The sequence below is a fragment of the Amyelois transitella genome, chromosome 24 (assembly GCF_032362555.1).
Source record: "Amyelois transitella isolate CPQ chromosome 24, ilAmyTran1.1, whole genome shotgun sequence".
In the NCBI taxonomy this organism is placed as follows: Eukaryota; Metazoa; Arthropoda; class Insecta; order Lepidoptera; family Pyralidae; genus Amyelois; species Amyelois transitella.
Genome location: NC_083527.1, coordinates 4965470 through 4985354, shown reverse-complemented (window position 1 = coordinate 4985354; position 19885 = coordinate 4965470). Strand labels below are relative to the sequence as shown.

The following is a 19885-nucleotide window of genomic DNA, read 5'->3' as shown; positions in this document are numbered from 1 at the left end:
GTAATGTTACCTTTTGCGCCAAATAATGATTTATCTTTCTTTCTTTCATTCTTTCTTTCACCCTTGATTGTTCCGGTGTAAGTGATCTTTCTTTTCTATTATGGTTTCCACCGGACTTTCGGTTATTCTGCCATTGGGATGATCAATATTAAGAAAACATCGATGTTGAAATCGATGTTAACATCGAAGCAAAAGTATCCATTTGCGATAAACATTGATTCAAAAACATCGATGTGTAAAATATCGATGTTTTTAAAAATAAAACAAAACAGCCTATTATATTTAAGAAAATTATTTATTGTAATTATAATAACAAAAGTTAAACAAAAATATTAACAAACCCAGTATCTTTTGTTCACACTTTGAAAAAAAAATTAACTTTGACATGTTTTTTCCCTTCATACGGTTACGTTGCTAGTATAGGAGCAGTTTTAGAAAAAAGCCTTTCTTAAGCTGTGGATATAGCTGTGCAACACAAATACTTAAGAGCTTTTCTTTAACTTTGGATAGGTGGAGTCTAGCATTTTCCATAGGAGTAATGGGTCTTTTTTTTAAATCAGCTACCGGACTGTAATTATTCTTTTCTATAACAAGTTTATAATTTTATAAACTTGTTATAGAAAAGAATCGATATATTTATTCCTAAAACATCGATGTGTCGATAATATTGAATTGAAGTCATAACATCGATGTCAAAACATTGATTTTTATTCAACATCGATCATCCCTATTCTGCCAATGTCATTAAAAAAAACAGGTATTTTTCATTGACAGTGTCAACCATCTGTCAAAGTCATTGCATCACACACGCACTCAAATACAAAAGTTAGAGATAGATCTTTAACTTTTGTATTTGAGCGCGTGTGACACAAACAAAAATGTAAGGGTACACACGGAGAATGTATCTTTACTTGTTTCGTCGCACTGGTGTGGTATATTAATTGGTTGTTGGTAAGTTGTATCTATATTTTAGCACTCCCTGCTAGCCCATTCACTCATAATATTCTAGAAGATAATATTTTGATACATTAAAGCCACACGCGCCTAGTCTATCTATAAAGTATAAAGCGGGAAATTTACCCGGTATACAGTATACCGGTAGTAGTAGTAAAAACCTAGTATACCGTATACTAGAAGGTGTTTTGCGATGCAGATCATGACGGAGACCCTGATACTGGACGTTCTACGACCGGTGTTGTTTTGTTTGTCGCTATTCAGGAGGAGTTATTTCATGGACGAGTCAACGTCAAGCATCAGTAGCAGTGTTGGGCAAATTTTAATTGCAAGAACAATTAATTAACCCCCTCAGACCTGAATTACGGAAATGTATTTTAAAAAATTTTTCTGTGAATTAACTGTATATTAGTAGTCTAAATATGGTATTTCTAGTAAAAAAAAAAATTTTCGTTTATTTGTTTTTTAGATAATTTTGTGTCCACTGTGATGGAAATGAGGACTTAACAGTTGCTTTAAATGTATAAATAATTACTAGACTATTTTGTGTGTACTTGAGGTTTTATAAGGCAATAAGGTAAGCAAAACAATAATATATTATTTTAAATATATTTTTTATTATGTAAGGTATCCCGTGGAGAACGAAAAAAAAATAGAAATAAATTGTGTGTGTTATGCGTTTTGGTGAAAAGCTCTAAAACAATTCCTTTCACTGACAAAACACAAATGTATGTCACATTTCAGACAATAAACATGCGTTTTGCCTTTACAGCCTGGTTTCTTACACCTTGTGGCTTCTTTTTTTTTGTCATATTCCGGCAAATGGTTGACAGTGTCATATTGTATTTCGCTAGCTGGCCTAAATTCTATACACCGATGACTCTTCGGTGTGCTAGTTGGTATATTTATTGGACTGCTGTTTCCAGAACTAGATGGACGTCCTCTTTTTCTTGATATAAGAGGTTGCCCCATTTTTATTACAGCTTCAGCTACTCTTTGGCGGAAATGCAAAAGGTCTAAGATGTCTTTATTCGGTACTTTACAGGTTTGACAGTCTTCTTTATATTCTAACCAGCTGTTAAGGTAAAACACCCAATTATCGACACTTTAGCGACGCTCACTAACAATATCTACCATTACTTTGGTTTTTGTGACATTCTGTGGTACTTTGAGGTATTGAGTAAAACGTCAGGGTGTATTTTATAATATTATAAAGTAAAAATAAGCGTCAAGTTACATAATAAAGAAATATATCAAATAAAAAAAAAAGCTGTCGTTTTTCCAATAATCGACTGTAGAGTTCCATTTATCTACACCCACTGTTCGACATATTCCAGTTATCGTCACCCAATAATCAACCTATTTCTAATACGCATAGCCAAAAATATCTGTAAAGCCTTTTTTCTAGCTTTAAAAATGTAAGAATAATATTAGGAAATTATATGATGTAGAAATTAAAATTAAGTTTTAAAAAATCAGTCATTTAATAATTGTGAAAACATAATGATATGTTTAGTACAATTTATAATTATTTAACATAATTTCAGCTTAGCTGACAATTTTTACTATTAGAAGTATTAGGTATCATCGCCTCAAATGTTAAACATTCGTAAATAAAACATAAAGTTCTTCTTAATATTATTTGACAATTAGTAACAACAGTTTAACTTTTCCTTAAAAACAATGGCAACTTTTAATCACAGACTTGCTATAACTTACTAAGTAAGTACGGTCGCGTTCATAATTGCAGTCATAGTTCGCAAAACTTTATAGCTTGCACTCACCGCTGTCACTCACACATTCACACAAATAACACAATAAACAACAAGCGGTTAAGCGTTGGGTAACGCACCATCAAGAAGAGGGTAGTGTAAGTAAAAGTCGCCGCGCAGCGGCCGTCGTCCGCTAATCAACACAGCGACACGCCACACAGCGGAGATCCATTGTGGATCAGTACGAAAATAATGGCTTCATACCGACCAGAACATTTGCGGAACAGTTCGACACATCAGTGGTTACTGTTCGTCGAGATTGCACCGTGAGGGACTACACCACAGACAGCCAGCAAGAAAGCCTTATTTATCCGAAATAAATAAGCAAAAACATTTAGAATTTGCTCGGCAGTATTTGGATTTTGACTGGAAAAAAGCAATATTTACGGACGAAAAGTTCGTTTACGTCATCGCAACACGGTAGGCTTCATTTATGGCGAAGAAATGCAACTCGGTATGAAGAAAAAATATTGGGCCGAAGATGGAGTCTGGACGCATATCTGTAAATATGTGGGGCTGGATGAGTGCTGCTGGACCTGGAGAACAGGTGTGGATAGCAGGACGCGCTACAGCTGCTCATTATGTGCAAGTGCTGGAAGAAACCATGTTACTAACTGTGCGGTGTATTTATCCGATTGATGATATGCCAACAATATTATTTGTGCAAGACAACTGCCCTGTGCATCGAGTCCATATAGTGCGTGAAAGGTTCTGCCTAGGGCATGCAATACCGGAAAGTTATCAATACCGGAATTGAGTTTCGGTACTAGAGACCTAATACCGGAATTCCGGTACTGGTACCGGAATTGGCACCATTTGTTTTTATTCTATAAATCTATACTTATTATAAGATAACATACATAGTGTGTTTAAATAAAAGAACAATCGTCTATTCAGTCTTTTATTTTCTTCTAATATCAAAATTAAATTAAATAAAAATTAAATCAACATTCTTTAAACATACTTGAGATCAAATCAAATAAGACATATTTTAAAAATACGTCTCCGACTCCGTGTCGATCTTATAACTCTAATATCAAAATTAAATCAAATAAAAATTAAGTCAACATTCGTTAAACATAAGTACTTGAGATCAAATCAAATAAGACATATTTTAAAAATACTTCTCCGACTCCTTGTCGATCTTATAACTCTAATATCAAAATTAAATCAAATAAAAATTAAGTCAACATTCGTTAAACATACGTCAATACGGATTTAGATCTGGCCGTAGTACGGAAGATACAGTGTCTGACTTCACTAAATTGGTGGTCTCACAACTAGATTCTAGGAAAAAATGCATTTCCGTATTCCTAGACTTAAAAAATGCATTTGATACGGTGTCGGTACCAATACTTCTGCAAAAGCTCGAACATATAGGAATACGGGGTGCACCTCTAAAACTGTTTTCAGACTACCTACACGATCGGAGACAAAAAGTTAAAGTAGGACAGTTCTTGAGCGAGGATGGGTTGATAACACATGGTGTCCCTCAAGGCAGTGTACTTGGCCCTACTCTTTTTCTCATTTATATAAATAGCTTATGTGAGTTAAATCTGAGAGGAGGTCAGGTGTTCTCCTATGCAGACGACACAGCCATTGTCTTTTCGGGTGACTCTTGGGAAAATGTGTATGAGCTCGCAGAACAAGGACTAAAAACAGCTAACAATTGGTTAAAATCTAACATCCTTACCTTAAATATTTCTAAAACTAATTATATTGCCTTTTCTATTCGTAATGATTCCCAACCACCTGAAAGTTCAACATTAAAGCTTCATGACTGTCGGAGTTCTCAGGAGCCTTGTAGTTGCATGATCATTACCAAAGTAAAAGCTGCAAAGTACCTTGGTGTAGTAATCGATCAGAACATTAATTGGCATTCCCATGTAGAATCTGTAACGGCTAGAGTAAGGAAACTATCCTGGATCTTTAAAAACCTTAGGCACGTAGCTGACATAAAATTATTACGAAAAATTTACATATCTCTTGTTCAATCAATTCTCACATATTGTATCCCAGTATGGGGTTGTACTGGCAAGTCTAAGCTACTAGAACTAGAACGAGCCCAACGGTCATTACTAAAAATAATGTGCTTTAAGCCTTACCGCTATCCAACACACTCTCTGTACACCGAAACTAAAGTACTGACTATTAGGCAACTATATATATTACATTCTGTACTCAAACAACACAAATCAATAAAATTTATAAAAGATAACCTAGTTAACAGAAGACCAAATATAATCATTCACATAGAAACTGTCAATACTGTGTTTGCATCCAACCAAAACTATAAATTGTCTGTCTATTTGTATAAGTTATTGGACAAAAAGGTAGGAATTTACGCTAAAACCCTTTATGATTGTAAATTGGCATTATCATCGTGGTTACAGAACCTAGACTATGACGATACTGAGGCATTGTTAACTCGTGTGGTTTAAAAGAGACATACAAAATATTGTTTTTAGAATAAAACAATTATTTTTGTTATGTTATTTTTAGATAAGGCATTAAGACATCTGGTGAAAGAGCGGGACTCATCAGACACAGGTTTTTTCTAACTTAATTGATGGGTCTCTGCTACCTGTGTATTATGTAATACGTTGATTTAATAAAGAATTTTTGAATTTGAATTTTGAACATAAGTACTTGAGATCAAATAAGACATATTTTAAAAATACTTCTCCGACTCCTTGTCGATCTTATAATTCTGATATCAAAATTAAATTAAATAAAAAATAAATCAACATTCGTTAAACATAATTGAAATCAAATCAAATAAGATTTATTTTAAAAATACGTCTCCGACTCCGTGTCGATCTTATAATTCTAATATCAAAATTAGTAGACAAAAAATAAAAACAATATTTGAACATCTATTTGACAACAAAATCAACAAACATTAAAGATCAAATAGGAACACCTACGTTTTTAGTTTACTTGATTTTGGCCAGTAATCTCTGCTCCTGATAATGTGTTCTTAAGAACAATAGTGCGTGCAACATTTTATCAGAAAGTGAGCTTCGCAGACGGTTACAAAAATAACCGGCGCTCGAAAAGACTCTCTCACTCTCTACACTAGTAGGTAAAATGCACATCAAATATTTATATGCCTCTGTGAGATATATCCCTCGTTGCCCTCCATTATCATATATAGCCTTTTCTATTTGGACGAATCCCAAAAGGTCCAAATTGGTGTTAGAAGACTGATCTTTATTCTTGTTAAATTGTTGACATTTTTCTAGTTCTTTCTCTAGCTGTTCTTGTAATGTCAACGTCAACGATTCCTCAGACCTTTCAAATTGGAGATTAGAGTCACGGCTGTTGCATGAATCATCCGTTGCGAACGCGGCCGTAGTTTTGTATTTAAGCTGACTTAGTAAATTGACGACAATGTCAGATATTTCATTACTATCAGGTTTGGGAAAAGTGTCATTATCTGGTTCCGCAAAAAAATCCTCTGCATCATGCAAATAATGAAGCACACCTGCTAATAAAAGCCTTCTTGCTTTTATACGACTTCGCAAATTCGATGCCAGATTTTTACTTAAAAAAGTGTCCTGTTCATCTAGTTTTTTAAGCATAAACTTTAATGCAGTATCGGCCGTATAGAGCGTCGTTTCACGTCGGCATAAAGACATAACTGTCAGTTTTACCACATTCAAGCTGTGATGGATCTCGTTAAGACACTGGATATCATTCTCCGAAAACGAAATATCTGATTTCCAATCAATTAAAGCTTTCGAAATAGAGTCTTTTAACTTTAAAAATACCCCAATCATATCAGACATGCTCGACCAACGCGTACGACAATCTAGTTGTAACTGTATTTCTTTGCCATGTTGCCGGAGTACATAGTCTCGGAGTGTATCTGCTTTGAGTGGTGATTTTCTTACCGACTTTACCAGGCTTCGAACTTTTGATATAACTTCCGGATATAACTTTACACTAGCACGAGCAGTGGGAATTTCAATTTGAAAACTACTATCATTTGTTGCCAAATCCTCATCGTCTTCGTAAGTGTCGTCACTTTCAAATTCCTCATCAGATGTATGGTGAATAATAGGTATTTGAGATCCAAGTTTGTAAAGAGTATCGATAACAGCCAGTTGAATGCCATGAGCGAGACACAGCTGGTGATATCCTTTGAAATAAGTCCCCATTTTGATCATCACACTTGCCCCGTCAGTGGTTTGACTTATGACGTCGTCATCCACAGAGACTTTGAATTTTGCAAGATGGTCTCGTAATAATTCAAACGCTTTCTGAGCTGGCATTGAACCACTGATCTTGACGAGACCTAGATTTTTAAAATTAAAACCACCGAAACCTTTGCTGTGTAAATTTATGTTCATATAGCGCTTATTACGCAAAGACGTCCATTCATCCAATGTCAACGCAAATCTTTCTCCGGCTGTTTTTAATTCCAATATTTTGGTAATAGTTGCAGCTTTGACTTCTTCAGCTTGAGTAAATATTATTTTTCCTATTGTATTGGATGATTTGGGCAAATCGTATCCACTTTTTTTAAATACATTTCTCAAATCTTGGCTCTCCGTTAGAAATCTAAAGGTACACCCATCTAATGCTGCCATTCGGGACACAACTACCTCTATTGAATCACCGGATCTAAAGAAATCTGTCACGAGTTTTCTCTTTTTTGCGTCTGCTACCGGTAGTTTAGAAGTCCCTGGAGTGATGTCTGGTACACTTATTGATGTAACATTTTCATTATCCTCTTCTGTATTTGTTGTATTTAAATATGGGTGTACTGATCGAAAATGCGTATGTAAACCGGTAGTAGAACCACCGCTAATTTTTAATATTTTGTGACAAGTTTTGCACTTTGCGCTTTGACCATCACTTGCACGAAGAAAATGATTCCAGATATTAGTGGTTGTTCTCTTGTTAGAGAATTCAAAGTATTGAACTTTTTTATTCAAAGTCGACCTAAAACAATAAAAAAAATGCATTTATGATTTTGACATAACAAATATCCAGTTGAATTATTGTTCATTTTTATTTTAAAGCGACCGACCCCGGCTTCGCAAGGATCCATGTTATATACAACCTTCTTCTTGAATCTAAATCCGTTGCGCAGTTTTTAAGATCTAAGCATACATAGGGACAGACAGACAGCGGAATGCGACTTTGTTTTATACTAAGTAGTAATTACAAACTTTATGCACAATAACACAAAAACCATCAGAATTCTATACCAGTTTGCCTTGGGGTGATGTGATCTGCATCACCCCTAGGAGGTTAAGGAAGTAGTTGCATTAAGCTAGCTTAAGACAAGCTAAAGCATGATATAGGTATATTATGAACAATAATACTATGACATATCGCTCAACGTTATTGGTCATTTCTGGACTCCCTCTTTATATTGAAACTCAAATCTCTTGTATAAAAAGTCTATGTACTTACTATTTTATTACATACCGGTTGACATTTAACCAATTAGCTTTAATTTGTCTACACACTCAGTCCGCCATCCTGAAAAACACAATTTGCTGTTCCGTACGAAATCAAATACCTACCGGGAGCAAAATGTACAGAACATCTGATTTCTTTTTCTCGATTTCGCAGTTGGCCGCTTAGGTTTTTCAGGATAGTGGGCTGAGTATGTAGACAAAGTAAAACTAATTGGTTAACTTATTGGTTAATTGGTTATATATAGTCAACCTGTATATAACCTTCGAGATTATACAATAGAAAATCATGACAGTTTTTGTTAAGTACCTAATTTATTTAAACTTAACTATAAGCTATAATTTTTAGCATAAATAAAAAATTTGGCCGCCATTTTATCAATAAAGACGCAAAAGAAACAAATGAATGAAAGCGCGGGCGACGGTGCGGTGCCCATTGGCGAACTGTTTATTTACTTTCCAGTAACTACCCAAAATGACTTATACAGAATTAAAATAATTGATAACATAAAATATTCGCTTTCCAGATATGCAACAAGATTTAAAAGTACTTACATTGTATATTAACAGTCGCGTGAAGCCGCGCACTACACCGCATACGTGCACACTCGCTATAGATGTTTAGGCGACTGCAATGAATGCTGCGCGGGGACCGGGGAGCGCTTGCCGCGTCGCGGCTCGCGGCTTGCGTTCGGTTCGGAATAGTTCGGATTAAGCCGAGCCGTATCTATGTCGCAGCTCACAGCCGTTTAAATAACAGCCTAGCCTCTTTACCAAACAGCGCCGTTCAACTAGCGGCTGATTATATTATTATTGTGTAATATAGTGTAATTTTTAATTATTATTATTATTTTTTTTTAATACCGGTATTACGGTATTTGTCCCTTCAGTTCCGGTGTTGAAATATCGAAAAAATCTGTCCGGGATACCGGAATTACGATATTCCGGAATTCCGGTATGCATGCCCTAGTTCTGCCAGTTTATATTAAAACCACTAATTACTTAGATAGTATTTTAAGGACAGCTTCAATATCTTTTCTTTATGAAAACGAATAATTAAGCTGTAACCTTAATAACAGGAGATAAGTAGATGATATAATTAGTGTAATATGCTGTATGTATAGCTTTATATAATCATCGATATGTAAACAAAACTATAGGTAAACTGTTTCAATAAAATTTACTAATTTTAATTATTGAATGTTTTATTTTGATCCCTCTTGTTTAATATTTCTTGCTGATTTCCGTGTTTGAAGACACGGGTATTGTAATTCTTAGTTATCAGTTAGTTAGTTAGTCAGTCAGTTACTTAGTTCAAATGGCACCTTGAAACATTAAAAATTGTCAGTAACACAATTTTTTTTTAAATAGACAAAAAATCCTTGAATAACTTCGGAATCCAAGTAACGCTAGTAACTAGAACAAGCGAGTGTGAGCAAGCGAGATTATCTAATATATCTTAGATCTCACTTGCTCACACGAAGTAATAAAATTGCTACCCACTTACTTTCAAAGGAACCACTACCTATGTTAGGGACGTGTGCAGACAAACTTTCAACCTTATCGAATTGACATAAGTCTGGCAGTCGCAGGCTTCCCTCTATAGGCAAATCTTATGCAAATAATGAGAGACGACGATATCTCGATCGACAATTATCGGGCCCAGTTCGGCCATCGTTGATTACCGTCTCTTTCTGTTTTGTTTTGTTATATGTCATAGAATAATAAACTGTTTTACTTAGTAATCATTGGTATTAAAGACCGTATTCATTTGATGGAATATTTATTCTTTTTAAATATGCATATGTGTGTGTATCTACTGGAACCACAGTGCACGCTATTTTAACCCGTAAGAATTTTAAAACTATGACTGCAGATATGAACGCGATCGTACCTTCTTAATAATAATCAGTCTATATTAAGAGATCTTGCCAATAGCAATTAAAGCAAAACTTATATCTAAATTAAATCACAAATTGTTATATTAGTACTTATTTAAGTAGCCTTATAAAACTAAGTTCTTGATGGCTTGAAATTCTTTAAAAATCTTAAAAACAAAATATTCAAAAAGTCTTATTCCTCTTTAAATATAATAAAAGTTAAATAGCAAAAGGTAGATATTTTTTCATTTCGGGTATCGTATAGAAACCCCTTTTATTGCACAGCACTGGTGGGGATATTGCCTCAATGATGTCAGACTTTTCATAAAAGATTTTATCTTTTTTTTCCGGCCACTTGTATGTGTTTCCCACTGAAAAGGTCATTGTACTAATTTCAAATCTATTTCCACGAATACCTTCTATTACGCCTGGGAAGTATTCCCCTTCATACCTTATTATGACATAGTTTCCAATGGAATATTTTCTAGATTTCTTAGAAAATCTGATCAGTGGCACATCTTCGGATTGAGTCGAGCTCTCAGATTTTTCATGTTCTGTTTTTTCTGCATCTATTTGCATATCTAAGCTGTCTTCACTTTCTGCATAATGCACTTCAATGTCCGTATTATCTGAAGATGTGTCATCTGGTTTAGATTTTTTTATCTTTTTCCCTTCCTTGGTTTTAATTTCTTTCTCCATCTGTCGTTTCTTTTTTTCTTCCGTCTCTCTCAGTTTTAATAGTCTTCTTTCTTCTCTTTCTTTGGCTTTAATTTCTTTTTGTTTCTCTTTTTCTTTTTTTTCAATGTCTTTCCTTTCATTATATTCCCTCCATGGTTTACTTGTTATAACAAAAGGAATTTTTTCCTTCAGTTTTCTTTTTTTTCCTTTGTTTTCATCTTCTCCTGGCCAAAATAAATTTCGCTTAAATGGTGATGGAATAATATATGTACTTTCTCCTTTCTTTTGAATAAATTTTGTTGTCCCAGGTATTGCCAGCTCTTTCAAAGGTGTCTTTTTTATGGAACTTTGGTTAATTTTTGATGTCTCAGGTCTTGTCAGCTCTTTCACGGGTGTCTTTTCTGCAGAACTTTGGCCGATTTGAGAATTCCCAGGTCTTGTCAATTCTTTTGAAGGTGTTATTTTTGTGGCAATATCAAACATAAACGTATAAGAACAGGAAGTTGAAGTTGTTGGAATAGGATCATTTAAGTTAGAACTTGGGCTAGCGACAGTCAATGAATTATCCAGTATTTCTCTAGATTTTGGAGCGTCATTTGGGGTGCAAGTGGATGTGGTTGCGTCATATCCTGCATTAGATAGAGTAATATGTGGTAAATAGTCATGATCTAGTTGTATGTCAAATTGATATTGTACATCTGTATCTGCATTTGTAGCAGAAAGAGATTCTGCAGGATTGATTTCATTAGGATTTGGTATTTCAACGAGGGTCTGGGGTGAAGTAGATTGCTCATTAACGTGACCTGAAAGTTCAATAGCTTGCTTATTACTAGCCCATATTATGTAGAGCGATAGGTCTTCTTCATTTAAGTGAATGTTTAAATTTTGTCTGTCTTTATAGTAAAGGTCATTAAATATCTGCAACTTTTCCTTCTGTAGCTTCGCCACTATTTCTTTTTCTAGATAATCAAAAAACAATATTTGTTCTGACGAAGCCTCCTTCTTGTTGCGAGACTTTATTTTGGAGAGATCGACGTAGTCAGGGCCAAAGGGATACAATCCACCAGCGCGGAATCCATTTTTAACAGAACTCTCTGTTATTGATTCCAACGCTGTCTTAAGAACAGGGGCAAAATCTTCTCTTTTTAAATTCATTCCTAAATGTTTTAATTTCCAATCCTTGACAGCTTTATTCCAATATATTTTCAATGGCCTGAAAATAGCTAGGTCCATTGGCTGAAGGATATGTGTGCTATTTGGATATAATGCCACGATTTCTATGCCATTTTGAGCACAAAAGTTCGATAGGTGTAATGTCAAGTGAGATCTATGGCCATCCAAAAAAAACAAGACGGGTTTTGGTATATTTTGCTGTAATAACCATGGATTAAAAATGTTGGCAATGTATTCAAAAAATGTACTACTACACATCCAGCCACTCGGAGATCGTCCCATAGCCCAATCTTCTGGAAATTTGGATGAAATTGTGGATGGAATTCTTTCATAAGAAAAAACTACCATTGGAGGTGCTAATTGTCCAGCGGCATTTCCGGTAATTAGTACCGTCAAGTTATCTTTTTCATCTCCAGAAGATTGGTAGACGTGCTTATCACCTTTTTTTGCTAAAACTTTTCCGGCTTTGGGTGATAAATAAAAAGCACTTTCGTCTCCGTTAAAAATTCGCGACGGATCTTCTAATATCTCTCTAAGGTTGTTTTCCTGAAGATAAGAGCTCACTTCCCCAAACCAACGTTTTATACCTTCTTCTGTAACGGCATCTCGTGCTGTGGTCAAATTTTGGGCCGTTCTCTCAGACAATGAAGGATGTCTCTTAAGAAATAGATTGTACCATTTCTTACCGGGTCTATTGTCGGTAAAGGGAGTAGTCTTTTTTTGGTCAACGATGATACGTTGCACGCTATCAAGCAACTCATCTCTAGTAATAGGAATGTGTCGTTCAGCCATGTCCAGTATCCATTTTTCTAAAATAGCTTCCTCTTCTGTTGACAAATATGTACTAGGGCCCATAGAACATTCAATTGGAGTTTTACCGGAAATTTTATCATGTAAGGTGATCCTGGGAACACCAAACTTTTTCGCTGCCGTTGAAATTTTTTCACCTTCACGGACGGCTGTAATAGCCTGCGCCATTTGTAACGGCGTATAAGATTTTTTGGGTGCCATTCCTGCAAACAAAATACTGATGTCGATTACTGGTATATATGGAATTTCCAATCATCGACACAGCTGTCGAATATTGGAAGCAATATTTCGATTTTAATGTTATAACTATTTTTAAAAAGCGCAAAAATAACTTAGCAAAAGGATTAATTAAAATGCTCAAGTAAAAAAAAAATAAGTTTCGACATTCGTCGAAAATTGGAATTTGGCATAAAAAATAATCCAATAATCGACAGTCCTATTTTCACAGCAAAGGATAACCTTACCATTGAAAAAATATTACTAAAATGTTGTCAACTTGTGTTTTAACTCAATAAATAATTTGCTTTTTCGGTAGATTATTATAAATAACATGTATGAGCTATATTTCTCACTCACCTCCTTAGCGATTTTGCTAATAAAACCGGATTTTATTAGGCCACTCCGCCAGTCGATGTATCGCTCTACACCATTTTATTAAAAATGGCCGCATGACGTATATGTCATGGGCGATGACATCTTATAATCCTTGTCTATGAGTTATCCTTGAAATGCGTTCGGAAATGCTAAAGAAACTCTTATTTTTTAAAAATTACTTTTTTATTGTCGAGGAATGGTGCTCTGTCGGGCTTTGGGTGTTTTACCTTAGTCACCGATAAGTCAATCGCGTGGAATATCATTCGCAACGTTCATTTTTTTGACCTAATAAAAATGCGGTATAGGCTAAGCAAATGATCAATTTTATCAACGCCTCCCATACCGTTGTTATATAATCGTACCAGTTCTGGGCGTGGAATTGATATGTACTCTTTCGATACTTTGTTCCATCTTCGCGCCTCATCTTGCTCTCCGATCCCGACAAAGTTAGATGCAAGTGTTACTCCCTTATTATCCATCCATTTGAGGACTACAACATCTTTTGTGCTGTTGGTAACTTGTTCTGAGTATCCTCTTTCCTTTTTTGCGCCTTCTGTATCATTGATGAGAGGTGGCTTTTGAAATCTATTTACCCTGATCGTTCCTCCTGCGTATATTTCTCTTTCACGTAGATCTCTGAGCAAATTGTAGTTAGAAAAATAATTATCAAAGAAAAGGAAATGTCCAGAACTAGTTACTCGTTGAGCAAGCTGATTTACATAGGCAGCTGATGCACCGTACCGTAAGACATAATTTTTATCTATATTTGTTGTGGCTCCTTGATAAATAATAAAATCATAGACCAGCCCACTCTTACCACAAAGCATAAAAATTTTTATACCCCAAGGCTCTGGCTTTCCTTTTACATATTGTTTGATATTCAGATTCCCTCTGAAAGGAACGATCTGCTCATCAACACTTAGAATTTGCTCCATTTTCAGTTCCAGACATCATTCTCTAATTGAGTTATATAAAGGTCTGACTTTGATGAGACGGTCGTTGTTTCCAGTTGGTATAGAACTATTGTCAATAATATGCAAATTATTTCTCAACTGCAAAAAACGATCTCTGGGCATGTTTTCTAAGAATACCTTCATATCCAAAGTTCTATCCCAATACAGTCGAATGCGCGGAAATTTTAAATTTCCCATAATAATATGGAGGGCTATGAATATTTTCATTTCAGTCAGAGAACATTGTTTGTAGTTACGGACGCTTTTTGTGTTGGCATATAAATTGGTATTAAAAACTATTTCTTCTAATAGGGAATCGGGGATATATTTATTGAAGTATTCTATTGGTGTCAATGGTGATTCAATTTCTGAAACTGGTGGAGACGACCAAGAAAATTCAGGAGTTTCAAATTGTAGATGCTTTCGCCATGTGATGTTTGGTTTGTTTGTTTTTTTGTTAGTGCTATAATTATTCGATGCACTCACTGCTGGTTCATTCTCCTCTTCAATATGCTCAATAAAATCTATAAAAGATTCCATTACTTTTACCTCCTGATTTTCAATTACTACGTATCTTAATACCTGACTTGTTTGATCTTTATGAGAAAGATCTGGAGTGCTGTCGAATATAATTGCATAATACTTAGCCTTTTTTATTTGTCCGATGATATGTTGGCGAACATTATCTCCCAAAATGGCAATAAATTCGTTTTGTATTTGTGGTGACATATAAGTGATTGAAATTTTGCCACACATTTTAGACCTTACAAGATGTTCACGAAGTACAGGATCGTATTTTGCAATTAAATTAACCAATTCTAAAAAGTTACCTCTATTGGTACTGGTGTCGTTTTCTATATGTCCACGTAAAGCCAAATTTTGTTTGGCAAGGAATCTTATAATATCAAACATTCTGATAAGAATTTCCTGCCATTTCTTTATTTCTTTTGCCACTATGTCTTGCTCTTTTTTGTCAATAGTCTGTCCTTTTTGAAGTCTGCTCTCCAACTCCTTCCATTTACAATAATTTTGGATGTGTAGTGCACTTGATTCGTGACTTGAAACCTTAGGATTTAATTTCCACCAAGTATTAAATCCATCAGATAAGCAAAATTTAGATCCATTCGGTGTATTTACGTTCTCAAATAAACGACAACAAAAGCAAAATAATGATGCTTTAGATGGAGAATAAGCCATCCAAGTACGTAAAACTTTTTCGCCGTCAATGTACGGTAAAACCATTCCTTAGTAAGCCGTCTTGTCTCTCCTTTTGATTTTAAGGAGCACGAATCTGAGCGTGTTACTGTTGACATTTCAGCAAAATTAGTATCAATATGCTGAATTATTTCCTGTCCTTGCTGAATGAGATGCAATCGGATATTGTCGTCTATGTGTTCAGGCCATTTTCCAATATCGTCGAAATTTTGGTATTGAATAAGAGACAATGCTGATGTTGTATCAATCTCTGTTTCGGAACTATGCATGTCCATGTCTGGACATACAGATGGAGACACTAATGCAGTAGCTGTTGTTGGAATTTGATCTTTAGGAACAGTGTCAAGTTCTTGTATTTTTTCAGCTTGTTCTGAGTTTGAAGTTGTCTGTGATGAATTTAAACCTAACGAGGAATCTGACGTCTCAGGAATAACACTTTTCACATATTTAAGTAAAGCTCCTTCATTTGCTCTAATATTTTCCAACTTAGCTCTTCTCTTATTACGGTAAGATGCCCCACTTTCTTTTACTCTTTTCATTTTTGATGCTAAAATAAAAAAATATTAAATGATAAATGTACAAGTTAGAGGTTAGAGTTGTAAACAAAACTAAGCAATTTTTACTCAATCTTAATAAACAGGTAGAAACTTGAATATTTGTAAGTAAATATTTGGAAATTTATTAACCCTTAATAGGGCCTGGTATCAAAAGTATCAGGATTTTTGTAATTTTTTAGATTTGGGTTGCTATATAACAGCAGGCCCCCCTCGCCCTCCGCCGCTGCGCTTGCCCACATCAGGTCACGTGTCGTCTTACGCTTTTTCGATCAGGGTCACGTGTCCTGACGCGAGTTTAAGATTTTATACCCATTACAGAAAAAGTGCTCAACGCCGCTAAAGAAGTTTTCACTTCAAAAAATTAAAGTTTGAAAAACATATCAGATAGTCCAACATACAATTAGATAAATATAATATTTAATACTCACACAGTTAAAAGTTGTTCAATAATTTCACCACCACTACACGTACTTATTTGCACAAAAATCACAATTTAGAAAGCGTAACATAGTTAAAATACGAGACAATGTGAATTGGACAACTGACGATCCATCAATAAAACTTTCTCTGAATTGTCAAACTTTGTCAAAGCACGTAATTCCCCGTACTTTAAAGGGGCTTCCCCGTAGGTGTAATAAGCTATATTGAACTTAATATATATGTAATAGAAGTCATTCTCGCTGATTGTTAGTCATAAACGGGGAATTCCCACAAACCAGTATAGACGTTGTTGCCAGTCGCTACAAAATATCATTCAAAGAGAAAGGATTCCCCGAATTCGTCACAAAATAAGCAATGAAAAATTCCGAGCTCCTTTCAATCGGTCCGAATTTGTAGTTGCGATAAAAATATAAAATGGTTCAAATATTTACAAAATATTTTTATTATTTATTGTTAAATTTTGCCGCCCCGTAAAAGTGCCGCCCGGGGCGGGCCGCCCCTGCCGCCCCCACTACGCTAAGCCACTGGCTTGAGGCTATAGCAGTATTGTATTTAATAAATAGATCTATAAATATCTGTTCCCCGAGGAATGCAGCATCGTTGAACGAGTCTATTGATTTCATGTCCAGCCACATTTTAACGAGACTTTGCGCTTTACTCTTTAAAGAGTTGGAGCTCTTTGGTTTTTCTATAGACTGAGTCACAGAATTGAAAAAGTCTTCCTCCTCGTCATCATCGTTGTTACTCGCATTGCTCCTCTGCCAGTTAAACTACCTCTGTCCTTCGAATTTTCCGCTGCTTCTTGTCTTAAAGCATCTTCTACCTTTTTTTCCATACCCTTTCTTACTGCATCCACTCTACTGCTGTCATACGTTTCCAGCCATATCAACCGGAACTTGGTGAAATGCCGCGGCAAGTAGGCACTGTTCATCATTCAGGAGTGGACCAAACCTTTTCTCTATGCTATTTAATAAGGCATTGGCTAAAGGTGTGCAATTTACTAGGCCCTTAGATTTAATATTTTTTAATTTATAGACAGTTGCTGCAATCGTCGGTAGTAGTGATCCGAGATATGCATGAGCTTCTCCTTGGATACGATCGAGGGCATTCGCGACAGGTGCCATAACCTGTAAATAAGTATTTAATATAAGTATTGATATAATGTGGAAAGAAAATAACATTACTAAAACGTTAATTTAAACTATATACATATATGAAATTACCTTTGCGTACTCCTTCATTACAGTCACATCTTGGTCATTGAAAGTTATAATTTTTAGTTGAGTCATAACCCTGTGAAGAGAAGGCCTTTTTGTTTCCAATATACTGTTGAGAACGACAATAGCATCATACAGAGAGTTCCACCTCGTCGTATTTGGAAGGACAAGTCGTCTGCCTAATTCAGCGTGAATGCTATCTGCTGCTACCGTACTACGTGATTGCTGATTCCAGAGAGTACGTGCCTTGGATAAGGCACTTCTGTAGGGAGTCTTGAAAACAGTTATTTGTAGAGCAGCATCTGCATCTTTGCTAGCGACCAGGTTGAACGTATGTGCAGCACATCTCATGTGAACTGGCAAAGTATTAAAGTTTTCTAATATCTGTTCATTGATTTCATTGCACTAGAGACGATCAGGAGCATTCAGTATGTTTTCTACTGAAATAAATTCTAAATCATCATTTTCTTCTGAGTTTGTATTTAGAAGATTGGCAATATCAGGGTCAAACTCAGTCTCTAAATCACATGATGGCAACTCTGGAAGTATGTCGATCTCCGAGCCGAATTGCACAAATGCCTTTACAAAGTTACTGCCATTATCCGTAGTAGTCCTAAAATAAAATAAGGCCTGCTTTTTAAGGTAGCCTACGGCTGATTCATCAATCATCAATGATCACTGACAGTAATTTATAATAACAACAAACAAAACATTCGTCACTCTAAGCACTGGCGGCACTGGCGCAAAGTAATGAAATGATCAAACGAAAAAATATCTTCGCAGTTTTCTCACTCGCACGTGCCGGCAAAATATATCTAGTTTTGTTTTTGTTTCATTCACGCGCTGCCACGCGCCGCCCGGCACTTGTCGTTCGTTTCATACTTGTCTGAACCTGTGTTTCGCGCCGCGCCGCGGTGCCGTGCGGTGAAATAGTAGGCATTAGATTAACGATTAACGGACTACTGCATATTAACGGAAGTTAACGTGTCCGTTAACATTTTTAAAAGTTAACTTAAAAGTAAATTCGTTAATCAAAATGTTAACTTCGTTAATTAACGATTAACGGATTAACGAGTTAATGCCCAGCTATGGTGGTATAGTAGTTAGTATATTTGGCACTGTTAGTTTATCAAAAGTAAATAATTAAAAACACTTTACAAATGTACATTGTTGTTTTATTTACTTAATTTAAGGGGCATCAACCTTTTCAATAATCATTTATATTTAACTTTCTATAAACTCACTGGTCTCTTTCAACTCTTCGTTCTTTTACATTATGTGTTACCTTATTGTATTCGGGAGGCTCTAATGGGTCGATTTCTTGTCACTCGAGGATCTACCAATTCGGGTAACAAACAATTCATATATAATGTATCATCTCTATCTATAATTTCAATTTTTACTTTCTCCTCTCCGTACCTAACACCTAGCACGCATTTTTATTTGTATGTATTGTTGTATGTATGTCTTGTATGTACCAATTCAGATTTTTATTGACATACATTTCACCACTTTTTTTGTCTAAACGCCGAAAATGCATTTTCCTTGTTTAATTGCTTCATCAACACCAACTTTAGATGCTACAATGGGGCATTTCACTTCTACCAACGCATCTTCATCTATGATTCCATCAGGAGTTTGACCTAAAAATGGATATGTAGCATCTATAAAAAGCCCACATGGTTGTATTTCCACGCCCAGTTGTTTTGAGACGTCCTCCAAAGAATTTTTTTCATTTCTACCGTATTCGATAGACTGTACGTGGCTAATATCATTTTTTAAAGCATGTTTTAACCATATTAGCGCAGCTGTTCCTGACTCTCCTTTTGTAGACTCGTCCGAAATTTCAAGCGGTCAATAAATTTCGCCGGAGTTCCAGCCATTCCCCACAATCACTGTGCAGGACGATAGTCCGTTGTTGGATTTCTTTGTTGTTGGCTAGCTGTCTTCTTTAAATTTTCAAGGAAATTTGCTTTTGCTAGCTCAAAACTTTCACTATCCAAATCAGGCTTATCAACATTTATGCCATAATTAAAATTAATTTTTTTTGATACGATATTTCTGTTTTTTTTTTTTCTTTTAATTCCTGCATTGTATTGTCTTTTTTTTCTTTCATTTTTTCATATATTTTACACCTTAATGACGGACTTTTATTATCTACATTTTTACTAACGGTAGTAAGTATTTTTCCGGTGTTAAATGATATTAC

At 35.3% G+C, this 19885-nt stretch overlaps 2 protein-coding genes and 1 long non-coding RNA gene across 3 annotated transcripts; all 3 read right to left on the bottom strand.

The window, feature by feature from the left end:
• Positions 1-4283: 4283 nt before the first annotated feature.
• Positions 4284-9124, bottom strand: LOC132903319 (uncharacterized). Its single transcript, XM_060951351.1, has 2 exons — positions 8714-9124; positions 4284-7676 (listed from the first exon to the last, which is right to left on the bottom strand). Coding segments are annotated over exons 1-2 (2016 nt in total). The 5' UTR covers positions 8716-9124; the 3' UTR covers positions 4284-5662.
• A 930-nt stretch (positions 9125-10054) lies between these two features.
• Positions 10055-14311, bottom strand: LOC132903318 (uncharacterized). The gene is made up of 2 exons (XM_060951350.1): positions 13276-14311; positions 10055-12902 (listed from the first exon to the last, which is right to left on the bottom strand). The coding sequence occupies exon 2, from the start codon at positions 12898-12900 to the stop codon at positions 10258-10260; it is 2643 nt and encodes an 880-aa protein (XP_060807333.1). The 5' UTR covers positions 12901-12902; positions 13276-14311; the 3' UTR covers positions 10055-10257.
• A 1496-nt stretch (positions 14312-15807) lies between these two features.
• On the bottom strand, positions 15808-17261 carry LOC106134381 (uncharacterized). Its single transcript, XR_009657380.1, has 2 exons — positions 16447-17261; positions 15808-16008 (listed from the first exon to the last, which is right to left on the bottom strand). It is a non-coding gene; the product is annotated as an uncharacterized LOC106134381 (long non-coding RNA).
• Positions 17262-19885: the final 2624 nt, after the last annotated feature.